This window comes from Geotrypetes seraphini, chromosome 2, assembly GCF_902459505.1.
Source record: "Geotrypetes seraphini chromosome 2, aGeoSer1.1, whole genome shotgun sequence".
In the NCBI taxonomy this organism is placed as follows: Eukaryota; Metazoa; Chordata; class Amphibia; order Gymnophiona; family Dermophiidae; genus Geotrypetes; species Geotrypetes seraphini.
In genome coordinates, this window is record NC_047085.1 from 421836451 (window position 1) to 421860966 (window position 24516).

The 24516-nt window shown below is 42.8% G+C and overlaps 1 protein-coding gene across 2 annotated transcripts in view; it reads left to right on the top strand.

The window, feature by feature from the left end:
• The window catches only part of KRIT1 (KRIT1 ankyrin repeat containing), a 178879-nt gene that overhangs the window by 143472 nt on the left and 10891 nt on the right, over positions 1 to 24516 (top strand). For both annotated transcript variants that reach the window (XM_033931157.1, XM_033931158.1), the window contains 3 exons: positions 5910 to 5997; positions 12105 to 12311; positions 16059 to 16173. In XM_033931157.1, the coding sequence (XP_033787048.1) occupies positions 5910 to 5997; positions 12105 to 12311; positions 16059 to 16133 (370 nt within the window). In that variant the 3' untranslated portion in view covers positions 16134 to 16173. The remainder of the gene's footprint in view (positions 1 to 5909; positions 5998 to 12104; positions 12312 to 16058; positions 16174 to 24516) is intronic.

A 24516-nucleotide genomic window follows, 5' to 3' on the forward strand; every position in this document is an offset into this window, starting at 1 on the left:
CCTATTTGGCTGGGGATCTTATTACAAGGGACGTCTACTACAAGGGCGGTGGTCCCCATCTTAGAGGAAGTGGTTGATCAATTGCTTGGACCTGAGATGATATGGTTAGCTCTGTGAGCCCTGGGCAGTGCCCTAGAAGGAAGGGAAGTTTGAGTCTTCTTAGACAATGCGACTGTAGTAGCCTATGTAAACATCACTGAGCTTGGAAGCTCGCCTGCTCTTCCAGTGGGCAGAAACCCATCTCTTGGTGGCTCATGATGCTGGGGTGGAGGATGTGCAGGAGGACATCATAAGTCAGGAGATCTTGGAGAGGTCCTTCGACTGCGAAGTTAGGCACTGAGGGCATCCAGCGTTCGACCTCATGGCCTCAGCATCTAACAAAAAGACAGCTCATTTCTTCAGCTGAAGATACGAGTCTGGAAGCAGCGGACTGGATGCTCTAGTCCATGCCTGGTCTGCGGAATAGCTCCTGTATGTGTTGTCTCCATGGCCAATGATAGGCAGAGTGCTTTGGCAGGTCAGTATGCACCCAGGTTGAGTGATCCTAGTAGCTCCAGATTGGCCGAGGTAGCCATGTTACCCAGACTTACATCTACAGAGGGACGTTTCTCTCAGGCTTTCTTGTCACCCAAATCTTTCATAGGGTCCCTTCGCCCTGGAGGATCTGGAACACTTTGGTCTTATGGTATGGCTCTTGAGCGCGAAGCCTTAGAGCATAAAGGCTGTTCTCCTGAAGTTATTGCCATGCTCCTGAGGGCTAAAAAGCAGTCCACGTTAGTGGCCTAAGCAAAGGCCTCAAAATGTTTCAGGACAGTGTGAGCAGCATTGCTCGGGCACAGTGACTGCACCAGTTTCAGTAGTGCTCAACTTTCTGCAGGAAAGTCTGAAGAAGGGCCTTACTGTTGGCTTGCTCAAGATACAGATAGCCAGACTTTCCTGCGTCAGAGCACAGTTCAACAAGTACACTTTGGCATCCCATCCGGATGTATCCAGATTTTTAAAGTGAGTCTTCCGTCTTCACCCTCCAGTGCAACAGCCTTTTCCATCTTGGAACCTTAATCTTGTCCTGAGGGCAATTACGAAGGCCCCTTATTGGAGAAGGTGTCCTTGATTGATCTGATAGTTAAGACGGTTTTCTTGGTGGTTGTGACGTCAACGAGAAGGGTGTTGGAGCTGCAGGCTCTGTTCTGTAAGGAACCCTTTTTCACATCTTAGAGGCTAAAGTCTCGATATGACCGGTCCTTTCCTTCCTACTGAAAGTCATGTCCAGTTTTCACATGAATCAGGAGGTGCAACTCCCAGCTTTCATACCTATGGGAGTGATAAAACAGACTATTGAAAGTTCTGGATGTGCGATGAATTTTGATTCATTACTTGGAGATGACCAACGAGTTCCAGCTGTCTGATCACCTCTTTGTGCTTATGAATGCAGCATATCAGGTGAGGCCAGCATCTAAAGCGACCATTTCCAGGTGGATCAAGATGGCCATATCTTTCACCTACATTGGGAGTGGAAAGCAGTCTCCAGTGGCAATGAGGGCACACTCCACTCGCAGCATTGCGTCATCTTGAGCTTAGTCTAGAGCAGTCTCTCCCACAGAGATTTGCAGGGCAGCCACTTGGTCCAATCTACAATGAGTTCCAACTGTCTGATCACCTCTTTGTGCTTACGAATGCAGCACGTCAGGTGAGGCCAGCATCTAAAGCGACCATATCCAGGTGGCCATATCTTTCACCTACATGCACTAAGTTTTACAGAGTGGATGTTGTAGCCAGGCTGGACACCACTTTTAGGTTCTCTGTGCTAGCAGCAGGCTCATCTGTCCCACTCTAGGATCTGAGGACTGCTCTGATATGTACCGATGGTGAAGACTACCAGTACTGTTGCACAAGAAGCAAAGATTAGATTCTTACCTTGTTAATTTTTTTTTCTTGTAATCAGGTCTGGTAGTCTTGATGCTATTCCAGTCTGATATATACCAGCCTGCTTTCTGTTTGAGACATGCTTGCTTACTCAAATGTCTTGTTTCAATTGCCTGCCCGGTAAGGTTAGGAATGAAGAAGAATTTGCTCATATGAGTTATAGAACTATTGGTGCAGGTGGTTCTTTTATTATCACCTTCTGTGTTTCATTTAGTAGTAGTTTTAAAAGCATTGTTGTTTAATATTTGTATTTTGAGAAGAATAGACTTATGTAGTTTCCTCACACCCCTCTCTTCTGTTTGCACTCTAGAACTCACTAGAAGCTTTGGTACCGACTGAGGGGGAGGAACTCATCCCAGAGTGATGGGAGGTGGAGCATGAAAACAAACAGTGGGCTCACTACAGCCCTTGCAGCTAGTGGGGGTTAAAACCTGATGGTCAAGACTGCCAGTCCTGGTTATAAGAAGATTAGCAAGGTAAGAATCTAATTCTTCCTTTTCCACCAAAAAGGACTGGAAAAGGTGTTCAAAACAAACACCTCTGTCCAACTTCTAACAAATGCCAGGCATTATGGTCATGTCACACCAAAGGCTCATTATTCTACACAGTATTCTGCAGTATAAAATACTAACCCTCGCCCACAAAGCCCTCCTCATCCGGCCTCCTTAATATTTCCTTACATACCAGTCCGTACCTTCCAGTCAGCATTTGAACATCATCTTGTTGTTTCTTTCATTTATTCAGTTGTCTTGCTTCAACCTTAGAAAACAATTTCTTTTATTTCGCTCCTTCCCTTTGGAACGCCTTTCCACTTTACCTCCAAGCTGAATTATTTTATCCAAAGTTTCAATCTGGCTTTAAAGCCCACCTTTTCTCCCAGGCCTTCCGGGTGTGAATCGTCCCAGAGGGGTTTGCTTTGGCAGTATGTTGTCCTATCTGTTCTGCTACTTTGCTGCTGTTTTTCTTTCCTATTTTGATTTTGTAGTTCTTTCTTCTTTTCAGATTTTACTGTAGTATATCAACCACTGTTGAAAGGAGGTATACAAAGAAACAAAGTAAAATAATAATAAACAATAATATCAGGGGAAAAAAGGAGGTATTGATAAATTCAGTTAAATTTAGCAACTTTGTTTTCCCCAAGTCAGCTACCAGTCTACGTCTACATTCAAGTCAAGTTCAGGATTCTATCTCTTGTTTCTGGGGGAGGAGGGTTGGTATCAGTAGAACCACATTAACATTATAACTAAAGCTTGACTTAACTCAGGGATCTCAAAGTTCCTCCTTGAGGGCCGCAATGCAGTCGGGTTTTCAGGATTTCCCCAATGAATATGCATTGAAAGCAGTGCATGCACATAGATCTCATACATATTCATTGGGGAAATCTTGAAAATCCGACTGGATTGCGGCCCTCATGGAGGGACTTTGAGACCCCTGACTTAACTCATCCCACCCTTCTCTTTCTGTTTCCATTTACTTTATGTAACCTCCTATTATGTGTTTATAGCAGTAGCTACAAATAAATACACACTAAATAAATGCGGCCTTATGTTACGCTGTATAAAAAGAAAGTGTGGTCACTATTTAAATGGCGACAGTGAGTATTTTGCTGATTTTGACCAGTGTTAATCTCGGATATTTAATGAGGAGCCATGTCCGGACTTCAATGTTGAATATCCATTTAGGCTTATAGAAGGCCGATTAAGTCGATATTTAGAACTTGCCAAATAACTCAGATATAATGAAAAAACTATAATATGCAGTAACACTTTCACTCTGATTGATGCATAAATGTCAAGTTCATTGATAGAAAAACAGCACAGGCCCTGTAATAAATCCAAACTGAAGGAAAAAGCCTCAGACAAGGGCCCTCCCACCTCCACTAAAGAGTGGTGTTATTTAAAGGTGGTTGAGCGATCACCTCATCGGCAAAAAACCTTCATTAGAATTAAAATTGAAAAAGACTGTGTGCTGTATTGTTAAGGACATGTTTATGCATCAATCAGAGTGAAGATATTTAGAACCTGACCAGCCACATGTTGCCATGTAAAGATAGGACTGTGTTATGCAGTCCCATTTATCTAGTTACCCCGGCCAGTTAAGTGCTAAATATTGGCATTTAACTGGCCACATGTTGACTCCACCCCAGAACACCCCCAAAATAGCCAGTTTACCCTTAAGCGTTAACTGCTAATTTTTAGTGGCGATAACCAGTTAAATGCCACTGAAAATTAGCAGATAGCCCTGAATAAACGATTTAACCTACCAATGGCCATTTCTGGCTGATTAAATCACTTTGAATATCAACCAAAGTGTACCTAAATATATTCACTTCCAAATCATTCCCAAAGGAGCTTTCTAAGGGGTGATTCCCTTTGATTTGCACATTCTGAGGCATCCTCTCACAGGTCACTTTTTGAGATTAGCCTGCAATGACATCAGCTGAAGAGAATGAAGACTGAATTCCCCTCTTCACTGATCTTGTCCTTGAGGAAATCTGTATAGAGAGATAATCAAAATTACTGTAGAGGCTGACTGAATTTTTGCTTCAGATTTTGCCTGTGCATTTTCAGTGGAAACCTGAATGTAGCCCTGTCCCCCAGCCACTGCTACAAGTCACTACTACCCTTTGACAAAAAACACATTCCACCCCTACCCCCTGCCATCACTCCATATTCCTCCCCCCAGGCTGCTCACCACTCTGCTCTCCTCCTCCCCATAGGCAACGCTGAAAAAGTAGAAGCTGTAATTTTCGGCTGCAGCCTCATGAGACTGCTGTGGGAGGTCACATCTAATCTAATCTCCTATTTCTGGATCACTCTATACCTAGCTAGGTTCAAGATGACTTACAATAAATTTGGTAAAAGTAGAATTAGGAGTAGAAACAATGGAGCTTTGGAGCTTTAAGTATACAAATTAATTTTAGGAGAGAATGAAAAGGGGAGAGGAGGGGATAGTGTTGAAGGATCATAACATTGATTTTAGTAGTTCAGAGCATAGCATGAGTATGATGTAAATCCAAGTGAGGTATTTTGAAATTGAGAATAGCCAGAGCAGTAGCAACTTGCTCCTGATCAGGCTATTCAATTCCAAAATGGGGACCACAACTTCCCTCAAGAGTGCCGTGGAAGATCATAGCCACCATTTAGGAATTGAAAACAGCCTGAGTAGAAGCACTTTGCTCCTGCTTTGTCCATTCTCAATTCCACAATATTGGCCATGACCTCCCAGAGCAGTCTTGCGAGATTAGGGTTGCTGTGATGTTCAAAGCAGCACAGTGGGTGAGGTTTAGATCCCATGACAGCCAGCAGGGTGGCCAAGAAACGGTAATCTATTTTAATGGCTACATGCCAATGGCAAAATTAGCATGTGGCTATTAATACAAAAAATAGGAAATTCTACCATTTTACCCCAGTGAGAAAGATCCATTTAAGGGCATTCTAAGGCCATTTTTTAACACTTTTTGGTAAAAGGATCCCTTAAAGTACTACACATTTTCCCCATGAACACAGACTGGGAAAAAAGCCCTTTAATACATGAATTCCTTCTGACTCTGGTCTCATGCTCCTTGGTGAGGTATGTGAAATTATAGCTCCCAAGATCTGATAAAAATTGAAATAATAGAGCTTCTGTTAAATTTATTATAGTTATGGGAGGTCGTGCAAGCTTCTGTATAAAACACCTTTGCACTCTAGAACTGTGAATCTCCAAGAAAATGAACAGTAGGGTTTTAGATTCCTTACATGACTCTTGCCAGCCTATCTGAAGCCAAAATATACTTCCCTTACTGAAGGCTCACTTATAAGTGAGGTGAGTAACTAGGGAGCACAGTGCTGTATAAAGCAATCTTTACATTTTTTGGATTTGATATAATTTAATTATTAGAGTTTAAAATTAAAAGCCATTATTTAGTATTGTCTGGCTGATATATTTATCATGTTGCATTTTTGACTGTGGAATAGCATCCAAGCATATAATCTCTCTTTCAGTGAAGAAAACCTAAAATCCATAGTACCAAGTACCAAACTTAAGAGCAAAGCACCTCACTGGACAAACCGTATCCTTCATGAATACAAGGTAAGTTGCAGAACACTGATGCAATAGGGCTGTGGTGCTGTAGTTCACAAGAGCCAGATGAATTCTATCATTTTGTATAGGAACATGATGATACTTGAATTGTCCCTCTTGTTATCAGGCCAAGGCTGTTGCTGATGCAGGATGTAGAAGGAAGGACAAATGAAACTGAGGCTTAGCTGCCAAATCCCTTGCTCTGTACTGTCATAAATAATGATTCTGAACACATGAGCAGTAGTGAACAGAGGTACTGGAAAACACCCTCTTTGTACGCCATATTCAGATGGACTGTACTGACATAAATAATGGTTCTGAACACATCAGCAGCAGTGAACAGAAGTATTAGAAAGCACCCTTTTTGTATGCCATGCTCAGATATAAAGTCTGCTCGACCCCAGTGGCATAGTCAGCCAATTATGGGCAGGCCTGAGCCCAAAGTGGGCAGACATCTCTTTCCCTCCCTTACTAACCTCCCCAGCTCATGCAGCATTTCTGGTTTTCTTGAGGTTACCAGCAGCGGTTCCTACACTCTAACACAAATGCATCAGAGGGGAGGCTTCCAGGTTAGCCACCAGCAGCGTATAAGAAGCATTGCTGGCAACCTGTGGCTGCTCAGTGGATTGACCTGAGGCCAAAGTAGGTGGTTACCAGCCTGCCCTGTGGCTATGCCCCTGTTTGATACCAGTGTAGATAATGAAAATATTTAGTCTCACAGTAGATATTTGAAAAGAGTTGTAGGATTACTTATCAAAACTGGTTCTTACTTTACTATTTCATTTTTGTCCTTTTGTGGCATTTCCCCCCCCCCGCCCATCAATGTTATATCCTCTTGACAGCTGACTTAGCTAAGTCATTGTAGTGACAGTCTTGGTTAGAAGTCACATCCAGTAAAAAAAAAAACACACACCCTTAGGAATGTGCAGTGAACTTTTATTTATGTACCGCTCTGAGGCTCAGGGCACATGTACAGAAAAAATGCTGCTGTCAACGCCGGGGTAAAAAAAAATAAAACAACCCAAAACAAAAACACAGCAACACTAAAACCTCACTGCGAGTGACCCGACACCCCCTGCAGCGGGAGAGATGCCAACACTCTCCCACTGCACTAAAACCTTACCGCCACTAACCCGAACTCCCCCCCCATAGTGGGAAAGATTCCCACACTCTTCTGCACTAAAACCTTGCTGCCGCTTACCCACCCCCCACCTCTTGCAGCGGGAGAGATGCCAACACTCTCCCGCTGCACTAAAACCTTTCCGCCACTAACCTGACCCCCTGCAGTGGGAGATGCCCACACTCTCCCACTGCATTAAAATCTTGCTGCCACTAACCCAACCCCCCCTTGCAGTGGGAGAGATGCCTGCACTCTCCCCTTGCACTAAAACTTTGCTGCCACTAACCGACACCCCCCCTCCTGGCAGCAGGAGAGATGACCATTTTCTCCCGCTGACAAGTAAACCTTCCTTCACTGCCCTCCCTTACCTCCAAGTTGAAGAGCAGGAGGGACACGGAGCCACTTCTGACAGCTGCCTGCTTTGTCTAAGGGAATTCCCCTCTCTGGTGCATCTTGGGATGCACCAGGGAGGGGCATGAAGTTCTACTTGGCCCAGGTTGCATAAGGCCCCTCCCATAGGAGATCCCTTAAACAACTTGAGCCAATCAGAGCCTCAGGCCCCTCCCCGGATGTGAAGGGGCCTAAGGCTCTGATTGGCCCGGATGCTGCATAGGAGGTGCTTTAGGCATCCGGGCCAATCAGAGCCTTAGGTACCTTCACGATGCATCCAGGGAGGGGCCTGAGGCTTTTATTGGCACAAGTAATTTAAGGCCTCTCCCATAGGAGGGGCCTTATACAACCTGGGCCAATCAGAGCCTGAGGCCCCTCCCTGGTGCATCTCCTGGTGCACCGGAAAGGGGAATTCTCTTAAACAACGCAGGCAGCTGGCAGGAGTGGTCTGTGTCCCTCCCGCTCTTCAACTTGGAGGTAAGAGAGGAGGGACGTGTGAGGGGGCTTACTTGTCAGCAGGAGAAAGTGGGCATCTCTCCCACTGCAGGAGGGGAGGGTTGGGTTAGTTGTTGCAAGATTTTAGTGCAGCGGGAGAGTGGCATCTCTCCTGCTGCAGGGGGAGTCGCTGCCGTTCCAGGAGGAGGGTGGTGTTTTTCGCTGCTGCTGCAGGTAAGGGGTGTTGTGTTGCACTGGCGAGAATGGGCATCTCTCCTGCTGCATCACAACATGGGGTTTCTAGCAGTCTTGACATTGACCGGCACCCCTGGACCAGTCGCTTTTTTTATCTTCCAAAAGCTGACGCCGCTTTTTTAAAATGGCTCAGCATTTTTTTAAGAATCCATCGGAGGTCTCATTTCAATGTTGAAGAGCCCATTTGCATGTTAGTGTTGGAGACTGCTAGAATCCTCGCTAAAGAGGAAGATAATCCCTTTTGATAATCCGTCACTATACAGGCTAAACTGCAGGAAAACAGTTTAGCGACGGCGTTAAAGTTTTGAAAATCTGGGTCTCATTTCTTTCCTCACACCAGCTTTACAGGGTGGTTCCCTCCTTGCTGAGTTTCAGTACCACTCTGGCAGTAAAGGTAAGAAATAAAAAAAAAAAAAAAAAACAGTCAGAAAATAAAGGCAATTAAAAACCAGAAAAATAATATCCAACTGGTTAGCACAGTTCCTCTCCTTTTATCTGGCTCTAAGCAGTCCTGTTTGGCAGCTCATAACAGCACAGTCTTTTAGAGGGAAAGAAAAATCATTTGGGCCATTTTTTTGGCCCAAAAATCTCATCTTATATTCGACTATATATGATACATCTAGGACATAGGAGTCTTCAGTCTATTCATGTTTTGTCATTACGGCATAGATGACCCCTCTAAGGTTGGCTGATCATCAGTTTCAGGATGTACACCATTGTTTCCTTCCATTGCTAGACCTTGTACTTCAGTTACTTTCACCGAAATGTCATTGTTTGGATAGGAGTTCTGTATCTGGTCACCATCTCTCCCCTGCATTCTTTCCTGGGGTTACAGTACCCTCCTCGGAGGGCTTGCTCCTCCTCCTTCCCAGGTATTCATTCTTTTTTGGAGACCCCATCTCCCTCCGACCAAGGAACATAAGAATTTGCCGCTGCTGGGTCAGACTAGTGGTCCATCGTGCCCAGCAGTCCGCTCCCGCGGTGGCCCCCTGGTCAAAGACCAGCCCTACCTGCTTACATACTGGTTCAACAGGAACCCATCCAACTTTGTCTTAAATTCTGCAGACTGAGACTCCTTCACATCTGGGGTTAATTTATTGGCACCTAGGTGACCAGGGGTAGGTAGAATTGAACTGTAAACCTCAGTGGATAACCTCTTCTGAAGAACTCCACTGTGGTATTCTTCACCCATTTTCCATTGCCTATCTGTCCTTGCGGGCTCACAATCTAGCTATGATATCTGAGGTAATGGAGGGTTAAGTTTCTTGCCCAGGGTCACAAGGCTTGAACCCACAATCTCGGGGTACTGAGACAGAAGCTGTAACCACTAGGCCACTCCACTACCTTGTCCCTAAAAGATTGTCTCCTTGGCAGAGAATGTCTGCAAACTTCTCCTGAACCACTGGTTCCAGGTCAGAAACGCGTAGCGATGAGAGTCTATGCATTCCAACACCCATGGCAGAGTGTCTGGAGACAGTGTCAAAAGTATCATAGGTGCCCCTGGCCAGATCTGTCCTCTACTCTAGCTACTTTTTAGCCAACTGACGGAGTTCTGTGGTTTACTCCTGAGAAAGAGATTCCATGAGACTAAATGCACTGTGAACCAGGGCCTTCAAGTAGATGCTGATGTAGAGCTGGTAGGTCAAGATTCAGGCAATAAGTATCGAAGCCTGATAAAGTTTTCTCCCAAACAAGTCCAGAGTCACTGAGGCACTGGAGGCACTGAGACATGAATCCTGGCGTTTCTGGCCCACTTGAGAGTGAATGAGGCAGTTGAGCCATCTTGAATCTAGGAGCCTTTTGGATATGATGCTATGTATCCACCTTCTTAGGTACAACCTGCACTGAGAAGGGAGATTCCCACTTCATCGGTACAGCTTTCAGAATAGGGTGAAATGGAACCATGATGCCCTCCCTGTACAGGGGCATCAACACCTTTCTTCTGCTGGTTACGTCTCTCTCTATACAGCCTAGTATCCCTCTGGTTCAAGCCACCGCCTTGTCACACTGTTTTATCACCTTCAGATCTTCAGACACTACCACCCTACAGTCTCTCCCCCATCCATGCATATCAGCCTCTTGCCTCCCAGCACAGTAAATCTCTGGTTAGTAGTAAGAAGCAGTCAGCTCCTGGGTTCAAGTCATTCAAAGATTGTGTCACACTGTTTGGGGGGGGGGGGGGGAACGCAACCGGAAGTCTAAAAAATCCTTGTGCTTTCAAAAATGTACATAAGCTACCACTGTTATACAGAAGCCAAAAGAAAGTTTGGATGAATTGTTAAATTCTCCTCAACTGGTATGACAACTGTTTTGTACCAGAAGTGAAAAGATTTCAGCTTCATATAGGAAAGGAAGGAAAGTATTTTGAAAATGTACCACCACATCCTACAGCTGAAACAAATGCACCATCGCATCCTACAGCTGACACAAATTAGAAAGACATGGTGATGAAGAAGAAGATGATGATTTTAAAAACTTCACAAAGGATGATCTACAGGTTTCTGGCTGCTTTGATTGTGATGTAGAGAATGTTGGTGAATGGATATACAGTGATGCTAATGATCCGGGGTATCAGATCAAACAGATGATGAAATTGTAGAATCAGTACAAGACAAGAAACAGGAGGAATCAGAAATTGATAACCAGCCTTTGAATATTTTACTATAGCAAGACTTGGCTAGAAAAACAAGAAGAGAGCAGTGTGACCCAGGTCTTTTGTCTAAAAAATCTATGTGATCTTGTAGCACAAAAATGAGCACTGAAGCAATTAAGAATTACTTCTTTTTTTTACAGTATATGTACTACAAATACAGTATATGTACTACAAATATAGTACTGTACCGTAGTTTGGTATTATTTTCCCCTTTCTTGTTTAAAATGTTGTTAAAAATAAAAAAAAAGCGTTCAACATGCAACGCTCATAATGTGTGTTCTGTTCAAAAAGGTATGTCCAATCATCTGGATTTCCTTTTATCCGGACTACCCTCTGCTGAAGTTAGTCCATATAATTGGTGTTCCACTGTATTCTCAAATACCCTCCTTCCCACCCCTGGAGTTGTCTTTTTCAGCTATACCATCAGGCAGGAAGGCACTTATGCAGATTGATACTGCCAGAACTTTCAGTATCCACACCAAAGACTCAACTTTTATGGTTGTGGGACCCCAGTTATGGAATGCACTCCCAAAGGAATTGAGATTTTGTAAAATTACTCAGAGATTTAATCAATCTTTTAAAACATATTTGTTTTCACAGGCATTCTTGGGAGATAAAAGTTTTAGATCCGTCAGATGTAAAACATTGAGTATGTATTTGTGAATGTTTTTGAAGTGTTATGTATTAATGTTAATATATTTTATGTATGTTGTAAACCACTTAGATTTGTGGTATATAAAAAAATTTTATAGTTTAAAATCACCCACATGTGAGAATTCAGTGCTTGCTGTTCTCAGAAAACACTTGCTACAAGTGAGTAACATAACATAAATGTTTATTTATATACCACATTAGTCTTTCGGTTCAAGGCAGTGTACAGGATAGTAAAAAACATCAAGGAACAGTAATTTTTAACAAATTAGAATAATACAGTTTTACAAACGCATAAAAAACAATAAACAAAAAATTGAGGTTAGTGATGGGGTAAGATGATTAGTGAAAGTTGTCTAGTCTTGGGTCAACAAGGATTAATTTAAAACTGGGTTGTCAGGTTTGGGAAAGAAATGAGTTTTCAGGAGCTTCTTAAAATGCATGTATGATGTAGAAGAACAGTCCGGATGACTCTATTCTGGATCTTTAGAAGCAGCTTGGTAGGATAAGAATTTATTGATGAATCTCTTATGCGAGAAACCTTTAACAGATGGGAAGAAAAAGAGTGACTTCACTTTTCTGATAGAAACTTGTTGTCTTTGTTGCATCTAGAGCCTCAGTACAAGTGAAGGTGTAAGTAAGGAGATGCACCACCTTCAGCGCATGTTCCTGCAGAACTGCTGGGAAATCCCTACATATGGGGCAGCATTCTTCACAGGGCAAGTGTTCACAAAGGCCAGCTCCAGCAGCCACAAAGTTATACATGTGTATGTTGGAATAAATGTGAAAGGACTTCATCTCCTCAACATAGAAACAAAGGTAAGCCTAGCTGCTTTTGCCTATTTAGTTTTTTTGAAAGGAAATTTGGGGAGAGGGTCTTTGAAGCCATACTGTTTGGCACATTGTAATTCATAGTTAACAGAAGATTAACTGCTTAAAAATTTGAGTCCTGGCAGCAAAGAGCACTAATATATCTGTACTAGTAAGCAGGGCAATCTGACTCAAGCGCGCTCTAACGTCGAGTCCCATCTGAGGTGCCAAATTGAGCAGCCAGGATTACATGAAAAATGGCACGATGACACAAAAGGTTCCAAAAACAATTATTGAGTTTATTTTCTATAATTAATTATCAAAAGATGAGTATTTGCGTCATCTGGGAGATCTTTACAGACACCAAACACTGGCAGTTCTGACAAAATCTCAAATTCTATAACCGTTATTCATCAATATATATCTTCAGTCCAGTTTGACATCATTCGCTGTCGGCAAATCTACTAACAGAGGCTGTCCTTAGATTTGGACAAAGGAAATTCCTTTACATAGGAACAAGTTTTACAAACTCAAAGACAAAGTTTTTAAAATTATATTTTTGTTTACATTAATTTCTGAATATGCATAAACATATTATAACATATCCAATACCTTTTTTGTCATTCTCAAAACTTAAATCAAACCGTTTATCTATTTCAAAAGAGCCTGCATTTGTTTTCAGCATCTGCTGAAAAGTGCTGGAAAGTTCATGTCCCTCCCTGTCAGCACAGAAAAGGAGGAGGAGGGGCTATCCCCCTGCTCTGAGCTTTGCAAAGACTGGTACAGTGTCTTTGGCTCTAACTTAACCATTTCCAGATGTTACCTAAGGATTTCTTCTTAGAGTTTCTTACATCTTATGGGATATGTAATCGAATATGCTCCTAACCAGCTCAAGCACATCTGGTATCAATTAGACCATGAGGCTCAAGGCAGGTAAACTCAGAGAGAACAAAGAGAAACAGAAAAACAGAAAACCCCAAAATGAAGTCATTAAAACAAGATGGAGTTCTTAATGCCTCTATGTATTATGTATACTGATTTCCCTTATGGTCTTGCTTCACCAAACACCTCACACAAATAGTGAGTTTTTCTTTTCCTATGCTATATATCGGTATTCCTGATCTTTTGTTATTTTCCTGACTTTTTCAAAGTTTTAAATGTGTTTGCATGTATATAAGACCCTCTGATCAAGACTAGGAAGGTCTCTGTCACACCCTGCTAACGTTTCTGCATAGTGTGCGCCAACCCAGGCCTCTTCACTAGCTATTGCACTAATTTGTAGGATATTTTTCCTCTGTAACTTTGTACTCACATAGGTCCAAGTTATCATGAAACTCAGCTTTTTTTTATTCTCATAAATTACTTTTGGCAGAAGTAAAAAAATTAAAAACCTAGAGATAAATTTTCAAAATCATTTATCTGGATTAATGGTTCATTCAGGCTTGACTGTGGATATTCAGTGGCATTGTAAAGATCACTGTTCCCTCTAAGCTGAGCGGGAGTCCTCCATCTACATTCCTGCCATTGGAGGTGGTGAGGTTAACTATTACATTTTCAGTAGTAATGGATAGCAAGTTCTGGAGGACTCTAGGAAATCTTCCAGTCCTTAGCAATTGAAACACCACCCCCTACTGGTGGCAATGCAATTGGAGGATTCCCACTTAGCTTAGAGCAGGGCTGTCAAACTCAGGCCCGCGGGCCAAATGCCCTCTGTTCTTTCCCTCCCTCCATCCCATTGTCAACCATTTCTCTCCCAGCTTTCCAGTCTCACCTTCAAAGCAGCCTGCAGAGGATTGCCAGTTGGTTGTAGCGAACCTAGTAGGCTGCTGTCGACCTCCGCAGCACATTCTCTCTGCCGCGGTCCCATACATCAGAGGAAGAGCGGGATCATGGCAGAGGGAACATGCTGCAGAGGCTGACAGCAGCTTGCTAGGTTTGCTACAGCCAACCGACAATCTTCTGCAGGCTGCTTTGAAGGTGAGACCAGGAAGCCGGAGGACACTAAAAAGAAGGGGAAAACATGCAGGACTTTGGGGGAGGGGGGTGCGGCGGCGGCAGGCCCTGGTGTAGAAGTACACAGAGGGAGGAAGGAGGGGTCCAAAGAGATGTGCATATGCCGGACTGAGGAAGGGGGGGAAGAAATAATGAGTATAAGAACAGAGGAGATGGAGAGAGATGGTGGACAATAGGATGGAGGGAACAGAAGGGAGAGAAGTTGGACACAAGGGATGGTGTGGGGGGGGAAAGAGATACTGGATAGGAGGGTAGTTGGGAGAGAAAGGGAACAGATGGTGGACCCTGGGGTGGTGGGGAAGGAGGGAGCAGATGGTGGATAAAAGGGTAGTTGAGAAAAGGAGAGATGGTGGGGTCCATCGTTGCAGCTGCAGGGATGGAAACAAAAAAAAGGAAAGATGTCAGACCTCCGGGGGAGGGAAGGGAAATGGAAGGAGAGGAAAGAGATGGAAGATGCATGGTTAGCACGGAGAAAGAAGAAAACGAAAAATGGTCAAGAGACCCTGGCAAGCGAGTTATCAGAAGACAACCAGAGCCTGAGACCAGACAACAAAAGATAGAAAAAAAATAATTTTATTCTCTGTTTTGTGATTACAATATGTCAGATTTGAAATATGTATCCTGCCAGAGCTGGTGTTAGACAGCAGGCGTGAACTAGGACCTAAAAGAGGGAGGAAAAGTCTTTTTTATTTATTTTGTTAACATTACAGAGCTGGCATGGGGTTGGAGAAGTTGTAACCCTATATTCCTACTAAGACCAAGGGGTCCTTTTATTAAGGTGCACATTTAGCATGTGCTAATCTTTAGTGCGCGCTAAATCAGTTAACATACCTTAATAAAAGGACCCCTAAGTATCTTAATAAAAAATTCAGCCCGCAACTTAGTCTGTGTTTTAGATTTCGGGCCCCTTATGTGATTGAGTTTGACACCCCTGGCTTAAAGGGTAAAGAGGTACTGATAGTCCTTTTGCAGTCCAGAGGTGAAGCCTAAGTGGAACGGAATTGTCAGGTTAGCAATAGTACTCTGACCACTAACCAAATAAATATCTAGATAAAATTAGGACAGATAGAAAGTTTCTTGTCTGGATAGTGGTTTCAATATCATTGCCTATAGGCAGCCAAATTTCGAAGCAACTAAATATATCTTTAGCAGTATGGAGGAAAATACTTGGCAGGCTATATAACCTGTATCTGCCATCATCTGTTTTGTTACTATTATATCTGGTCTTTGAGGCCCCAATGCTCAAAAGCTTTCTGTGCCAGTAAAACTTGTTAAAGCAGTCCTACTGGCATAGAAGCTCAGCTTCTGATGCACAAAAGGGTTCTTCATGGCTGCTACCGATCCTCTTAGCAGCCAGTGAGAACCCTAAGCAAATGCATTACAAGGAGCTCATTAATCTAATGAGCTCTTCTTGTGATGCACTAAAAGGAATGCCCACACCCCCGCAAACCTTTTATGGGGAAAATTTTCCAGGAGCTGTGGAGCTGCCAGTAATTGTTGTGCATTCACACAGCAAATGCACAACAGCAGCTCCCTCTGCCCCCCCCTAAAGAAAGGCTGCAGCTGCCTGTCTCCCCCCTCTGTCTAGCTGATGGCTCCGAACTGCGATCATGCTGAGAGCCAGTGGTGGGAAGAGCGGCAGCTGCCAGCTCAATTGATTTGTGGCTTGTGATACTTATATAGTAGAGAGATTACACTGGCATCCTAAAATATGTACATGAGCAATTCTGCTTTTCATTACAGGCCTTGCTTATTAGTTTAAGGATGGTAGTTCATGTGGCAGCTGGGAGATGCAGAAACCGTTTTTCAAATCCATAGTCTGGAAAACAAAATGAGTTTTATAGTTCACACCAAACAGGTAAGCATGGAACAGATAATTTTTTTCTCCTTTACACGTCTTTTCTTGTATGGCCTCTTTTTATTCCCATTCACTGTTTTAATCTCCCTGTGTTTTCCCACATCCCTTTCTCTGTGAGTCCCAGATCATCTGTGATGCACTGGTTAGAAGAGTAAATGGTACAGTTCTCTTATAATGTAATGCAAAATGTTTTATGATTTTTCTGTAAAACATATCAATATTTAAACATTTTTCTGTGGGGAAAACGTTTACTACATAGAGCCCTGTGTGTATGAATCATTCTTGTGATTTTTTTTTACCATTTTAGGGGTCAATATTCAAAGCAATTTAACCACCCAGAAATGACTTCTGGCCAGTTAAATCATCTATTTGGGATTAATTACTAATTTTCAATGTCACTTAACTGGTAAGTGTCACTGAAAATAATTGATTAGCAATGAACTGAAATGGGAGTGTTCCAGGGCGGAATCAGCACTTGGCCAGTTAATTGCCATTGCCAATATTCAGCACTTAACTGGCCAGATTAACTGCAAAAATAGGACCACATAAAAGTTATTCCTTTCTTTATGCAGTGTCTCATAAGCAGGATAAGCGCTAAATATTGCACTTAACTGGCCATGCATTTAACTGACTCCAGAAGCCTGGAAATTTAATGCCAGTGCTAGGACATGGCCTGGCATTGAATTTCTGAGTTTAATGCCGGTGGAGGTCAGCAAAATACTGATCACTGCCAGCTGAATATCAGGCCCTTAGTTTTCTTACTTTTTCTAGAAAGATTCTTTACTTTTCTCAGTTTCTCTCCTCTTAATTTTTCTCTCATTTCTATTTTCCAATTTTTTCACTGCAGCTTTTTTCTCCCTCCCAAATATATCTTTTCCGTCTCTCCTTTTCTTTAAATTTCAAGTTCATAATGACACACTGGTACGTAAGTGTTTCTTTAAAATATCAAGTCACTCATTAACAATAAGAAAGTGATTGAATCTAGCTATTCCTGCCTCCCTCCCAAACTATTCTTTGTCCTTCTTGATAGTCCTGATTATTCCAAAATCCTACTGTTAACATACTGAAAAAATGCAGAGAGCACAAACAGAAAAAAGAAAAGACACTATATCACATTTCACCTTTAATGTTACAATACCTAAGTATCCTCAGAGGGTAGTTCTCACTACCTCTCACATAAGTTTTCCTGCTTGGAAAGCCATAGCTTATAGGGCTCCCAAATTCTCTCAACCTACTCCAGATCATCCCAAAACTGTGCAGAAAGTCACATCATTTCAGATACATAAATGTACACTTCATCCTGTGAAGTGGAATTTCTCTTTTTGGATCTATTCTTGCAGTCATTAATCTAGTTGCTTAGTAATCCATTTTATAAATTGGACTTAGTCCTTGTCCAGCCCCAGTTCCTGACAGTTCAATAACTGAGACCCCCATTTGAGGCTTTAGCTGGGCTCCTATAACTTACCCATTGACCCCCCAGTACTTCTTTCCATAATGCTTGTAAACAAGGGTAATCCCACCACACGTTTATAATCACCTTTCTCCCAGTTGAACTGGCATATAATACCACAGAGAAACGACTTGTAACCATGTTCTTGTATGCTAGCTGCCAGAGAGGCCTCTGCAATAGGCATCAGGAGTGGGAGGGGTGGCATGGCAGCAGCAGAAAAATATTGAGCAGGAACTAGCACTTCCCTTCCTCCCTGCTGCAGCTCCTCGTGCTCTATACCTTTATCAACACCGGAGAGAGCTGGCCTGTATAAGTAACTAACGAGTTGGCAGTTGAAGAGAAGGGCACAGATAGGTGGGATCATAGGGGGAGATAAGTGAAGAGAGATAGTGAGGGGCAGTTGAGAAAGTGCATTTGTAGGTCAGTAAGTGGAGTTTGAATTGTATTCAGAAACAGATGGGAAGCCAAAGAAGTGACTTTAGGAGAGGAGTAACGTGAATAAAGCAGCTCTCCTGGAATATGAGTCATGCAGATGAATTCTGGACGGATTGGAGGTCTAAAACAGAAACACGTAAGGCCAGGTCCTAAAAGCAGGAAAACCCTATGACATGCCCCACAGTAGAACCCTGTGATGTGTTCCACTCTAGGACCTGTGTGTGAGAAGGGCATGACATTTCAGAGGGTTCTACTACCCTCAAGGCTAGGCTTCCTCTGTAGAACTAAGAGATTCAACCATGTGACTCCCCTCTTGATGCAAATACATTGGTTATCAATTTCCTTTAAATTCAATTTAAGTTTTAAATTCTTACATTTAAAGCCCTTCATCTCGGTTGTCCTTCTTACCTTTCTTTTTAACCATTCCCTAGTTGTCTGCATGGACGCTTCATTCTTTTAATAATTACTGTCTAGTTTTTCCTGACCCTCTAAAGCTCATTTCAATCAACAAAGCATTCAATACTTTGTCAAGACTAGGAAGGGAGCTCAAGGCAGCCATTTCCTATAAGCGATTTGCACGGGGCAGGAGCGTGGGAAGATCGCTCCTGCCCCGAAAACCCACTACACCACCAGGTAAGGCTTAAAGGGGGGGGGGGGGGCTTACAGGACTTAAAATAGCCGGGGGAAGTGGGGGTTAGGGGCAGAACAGGCCCGAATATTATTCGTGGTTTTTTAATATTCGCAGGCTGGTTCTGCCCCTAATCCCTGTGGATACGGAGGGAGAAGTGTAATTGGAACCATCTGTAAAATTCCATAGGGGAAAGACCATATTTAGATTGCAATTGTTGAAAAGTTAAGAAGGAATTATCATGGATAAGTTAGTTAACATACCAAATGTATTTTTCTGTCCATGCAGACCAACAAATCGGCTTGCCACCAAAAGTAATATTGGGATTATGCCAAAGAGGGACAGAAAGAGAGTGTTTGCTCTGGGAAGGAGAGGTTTTTTCAAAGGCTTGTATAGCTTATTTAGTAAACATAATTGTGTCATTTGAGGTTAGGTGTTTGAGATTATCCTGAAGGTGGATGAATTTTAAAGGAGTTGGGGAAGCTAGGTATGATTCTATAGAATGCCAAGACAGTGGAGCAGAGAACTCTGGTTGTTCAACCATTCATAAAGTGCCATATCTCAGAAAAATGGCAAGATGATATTTACGGAAATAGGAAATCTCAATCCCCCATGTTTTTTAGGTAATTTTAGAGTGGAAAGAGCAATGCGAGGGGGTTTATTATGCCAGATGAATCTGGAAAGGAGAGTGTCGATGTCTTTATAAAATGAACGATTGGCAAGTCTAGGAAGCATATCCAACACATAATTAATAATAGGAGAAAAGGTCATTTTAGCAGCTTATATTCTCCCCCACCATGAAAGATTAAATGGGTACCAATAAGACGTCAGAGCAGAGATTTTAGCATGAAGAGACTTTAAATTTAAGGACATTAGGTTGTCTCTGTGTTTGTGAAATAAAATGCCAATGTATTTTAATTGTACTGGGGATCATTTTAACACAACATGACCTAAATCAGATTGAAATGTATTATCGTTCAAAGGCATTGCTTCTGATTTATTCCAATTAATACGATACCCAGAGAATTCAGAAACAGTCTGGAGTAGAGCAGGAATGGAGGTACTAGGTTCAGTAATAAAAATAAGTAGATCGTTGGCATATGCAAGGGTTTTCAACTGAGAATCTTTACACGAAACTCCTTGGATAAGTGGTGAGTTTCTTATAGCTATCAAAAAGGTCTCAAGTGAAATATTAAAAAGAAGAGATAGAGGACATCCCTGCCAGGTGCCTCTAGACAGTGTCACTTCTTCAGAAAGAGTATCATTGATTTTAAAATGAGATATGGGAGATGTATAAAGTATCTTAATCCATTGTACAAAATCATTACCACAACCAAACCATCGGAGAGAATCGTATAGGCCATTCTACCTTATCAAAAGCCTTTTCGGCATCAAGTGAAATGGCAATGGCAGCCTTTTTATCTAATTGAGCTAAGTCTATAAGATCATGAAAGGTGCAGGCATTATCACCAATATACCTGCCTTTCATAAAACCAACCTGATAAGGGTGTATAAGAGTAGGTACTGTGTTTCCCTGAAAATAAGACCTACCCCGAAAATAAGCCCTAGCAGGATTTTTGGGGTAGGTCTTAATATAAGCCCTATCCCAAAAATAAGCCTTAGTCCCGGGATTCGCTGGCAGTTCCCCTTCCCTCCCTCCCATCCCTTGTGAAGCAGAATCCTTGAGCGAGCACCGCCCCCCTCCCTCCCGAGCACCCACCCTCGCCGCACAGCTGAACCCCCATCCTTCCCTCCCTCCCATCCGAACCCTGCCGACCATGAGTAAGCCCTAGTACATACCTCCCTAAGCAGCGTTGGGCCAGCAGCACTCTAAACAGGTAGGCAGAGTGAATTCATGGATGTACAAGGCCGAAGCAGCCTGTTTAGAGTGCTGCCAGCCCGACGCTGCTTAGGGAGGTATGTAGGGCTCGCTCGCGGTCGACGGGTTTGGATGGGAGGGAGGGAAGGATGGGGGTTCGGCTGCAGGGGTGGGTTCTCAGAGGGGGTGTTCACTCAAGGGATAGGAGGGAGAGAAGGATAGAAGCTGGGTAAGGGTCCTGCTGCACAAGGGATGGGAGGGAGGGAAGGGAAGCTGGGCAAGGGTCCTGCTGCATGAGGGATGGGAGTGAGGGAAGGATAGAAGCTGGGTAAGGGTCCTGCTGCACAAGGGATGGAAGGGAAGTTGGATAAGGGTCATGCTGCACAAGGGATGGGAGGAAGGGAAGGATAGAAGCTGGGCAAGGGTCCTGCTGCACGAGGGATGGGAGGGAGGGGAGGGAAGATGCTGCATATGTGGGGAAGAAAAAGGAAAAAAGAAGAATTGGGGTGAAGGAGAGGAAGGGAGAGGTGATAATGTACATACCCCAAAAATAAGAGCTAGTGCATTTTTTGGGCCTAAAATTAATTTAAGACACTGTCTTATTTTCGGGGAAACACGGTAATAGCGATTAAAGCCTGGCAAGGATTTTGCAGTCTAAGTTAAGAAGTGAGATGGGTCTGTAGTTCTCCACCTTAGTAATGTCCTGTCCAGGTTTCGGTAGTATCACCACTAAAGCTTCAGCGAATCAATCTTGGTCATTAGGGTTATGCCAGATGTAGTTAAATAGGGACGTTAACTTTGAAGCAAGAGCAGTATTGAAAGCTTTAAAAAAATTCTGCGGGGAGACCATCCACATCAGGTGTCTTTTGGGAAGAGAGAGACTTAATGGTTGATATAATTTCAGTATCTGTAATGGGGGAGCCTAAGTTTTCCTACTGTGAATTGTATAAGGATGGATGAGATAAATCCTTTAAGAAAGAGTCCTGAGCAGAATTTAAAATGGCCTTTACATCCTGACACACCTCTAATATCCAAATTTCTGGAATTTTGTTGAGTAGGTATTTCTCATGGTCACACCACTTCGCTATTCTATACATTTTTTGTGTCACCAGCTTCATCTACATCCTCATGTATCAAATGTCTATGGACTTCTGAATCTACATGGACAGGGGAGGATGATCAATGGTTATATTTCTTCCAATATTCACAACGCCCCACTCTGTCCACTAATCTAATGCAATCATTATATTTCCTGTATCACAAAGCATATTGGACTCCCAGCAAGCTACATAGGGCTCACTTAATGGGCTCAAACAAATGCTGGCACTGTAAAAATCACTTGGGTGATCTCAAACATATGATTTATGATTGCCCTATCATCCAACCATTCTGGAGATCAGTCTGGAATACCATATGCACTTTACTTCCTATAATTTCCCAATTATCTTTTGATATTGTTCTCTTTCGTTCCCTCGCCCTGTCTGGTGCCCTAGATAAATGGCGTCCTAAACTATTTGATATTCTTATTGCAATTACTATACAAATGATTCTCTCACACTGGAAATCAGCTCGGTTATTAAATACCTCCTTCTGGTGGGTGACGATTCTGATGATTCATAATTATGAATGTAAAGCCAACTCCCTTACAAATAAGGGCTATAAAATTAATAAAATATGGTCCCCACTTAAGAATGTGTCCTCACGCCCCTAATTTCTAGATACATTTCAGTTGGTTTGCCTGCTATTTATAATTGTCAATCCTAATTTTTTCCCACCACTAGTCTAGCTGTATCTGCTATGCTATGCCATATACATAAAGTCTCCGTGGGTGTTTTAGATTTAATTTAATTTAATTCTTATATACCGCTAATAACTGTGATGTTTCTAAGCGGTTTACAAAAATGATGCATTCAAAGATACAATAAATAAAAATAAATAAGATAGTTACTTGGAAATTCCCTAACTGTCCCAAAGGTTCACAATCTAACTAAAGTACCTGAAGAAACAATTTATGAAAAGTAAAGATAAAAATATAAAGACAGAGGTAGAGATAGAGATAGAAATGAATATTCCAACAAGATGGTGGCCAGTTAGGTCATCTTCTGTGCTATCTCCCTTGTCCTGCTTTTGTTTTTGTTTTATTTTGCCTTTGTTGATTTTTCTTTTAAATTTCTTTTTTGTTGATTTTTTTTGTTCTGTCTCTGCTGTTTTCATTGGTGTTTGCTTCTTTTGAGCTCACCTACCGATTTTCAGTTGCTCCGATCTGGCAGCTGAGGGAGCCGTTGCCTGATGCCTGAATGGTTCTATGGTGGCGGTTAAGAGTTGAAGAATTGGATCAGACATGGGCAAACTATAGCCCGCGGGCCAAATCCAGCCCATTTAGCTATTTAACCCAACCCGTGGCGTCAGAGGTGGCAGTAGTTTGCCCTTGTCTGCAGCGTAAGGCAGGGTTTCTAAATGCGTCATACAAGAGCTGCCCGTCCGTCTGCATGCTGCCGCTCACCCACTATATTTACTTATAGCCCTGCTGGTGCCGCAATGAAGGGAAGGCCAGGTGCGTACCCACAAGCCTCCCGACATCAATTCTGGATTGGCTGGCCCGGACCTTCTCTCCTATGTCAGAATTGACGTCGGGAGAAGGCTTGTGGGTATGCGCCTGGCCCTTCCCTTCGTTGTGGCACCAGCAGGGCTGTAAGTAAATATAGTGGGCGAGTGGCGGTGGTGAGCGGACGGACAGGCGGGGAGCGAGCAGACTGATAGATGGGTGGGTGCCGGACTGGGAGGGGGGAGGAGGAATCGGTGGTGGGTCGGCTTGGGGGCAGGCAGGCTTTGGCATGACTTCGGGGGATGGCGGGAAGTAATTAAATGCAGCTGGTGCAGGTTGGATTGGGGGAGGGAGGGAAGAAGGGGGCACTAAGGACATAGGAAGGAGGCAGTGGGGCAGTAAGGACATAGAAATGAGGCACTGGGGGCATAGGAAGGAGGCACTGGGGCACCATGGACATAGGAAGGAGGCACTGGGGGTATAGGAAGGAGACACTGGGGCACTAAGGACATAGGAAGGAGGCACTGGGGCACTAAGGACATAGGAAGGGGCACCAAGGATATAGGAAGGAGGCAATGGGGCACCAAGGACATAGGAGAGAGGCACAATGCGCAAAAAGAAAATTTGTGAGGATTTAGCCGCGGGAGTGCTGTTTCCTCCTGCCACATCATACCCCTTCTTCTGTTAAATTTAAGAACCCATTGTGACCCACGGGTCAAAATGTTTTCCTACCCCTGTTCTAGATTATCTCCACTTCTATAGCTTCATATCTCTTTTTGTTTGATTCATTACTTATGGATGTTTATTGTTCCTTCGTGGCATCCACACTATTATATGTATCATATTTGATGTACAATCTTCTTTTACATTTGTGTTTTTCTATTGTTAAAATGTCAATAAACAGATTTTAAAAATGAAGATTTCGCTTGACTAAATCCATGTTGGTTTTGTCACGTTATTCCATGTTTATATATTATGCTTTGTAATTTTGTTATTTATAATAGTCTCTTCCATTATGGGTTTGGAGCTTTTTCACCATTTAAAGCTAATGCTTTGCCAGTCTTAGTCCCATATTCAGAATAGGCTAGCTTCGGTGTATGCAACTGCCCCATATTTCATTCTCTCAGCTCATGGTGGGCTCTCTCTTAGTACTGGAGCACCATCTGAGGGTACTTACCTTGGTATTCAAGCATCTAGTTGGGCAATAGTATCTGTTAATATTTTACTTTATTTTGATTAAACCCAAAGCTATCCCTACTACTAATGACTGCTTTTGAATAGTCAAAAAAGGAACACCGATTCCAAAACTACTTATTAAAATTTAATATAAACCTTAAGTCTTATAAATATTTAGATACTCAATGATTTAAATTATTAATTAATTAATGCGGGGACAAGCCTCAGTCTTGGGAGTAAATCTTACCAGCTGGGACTCATTCAAGAGAAAAATGAATTACTCTCTTGCC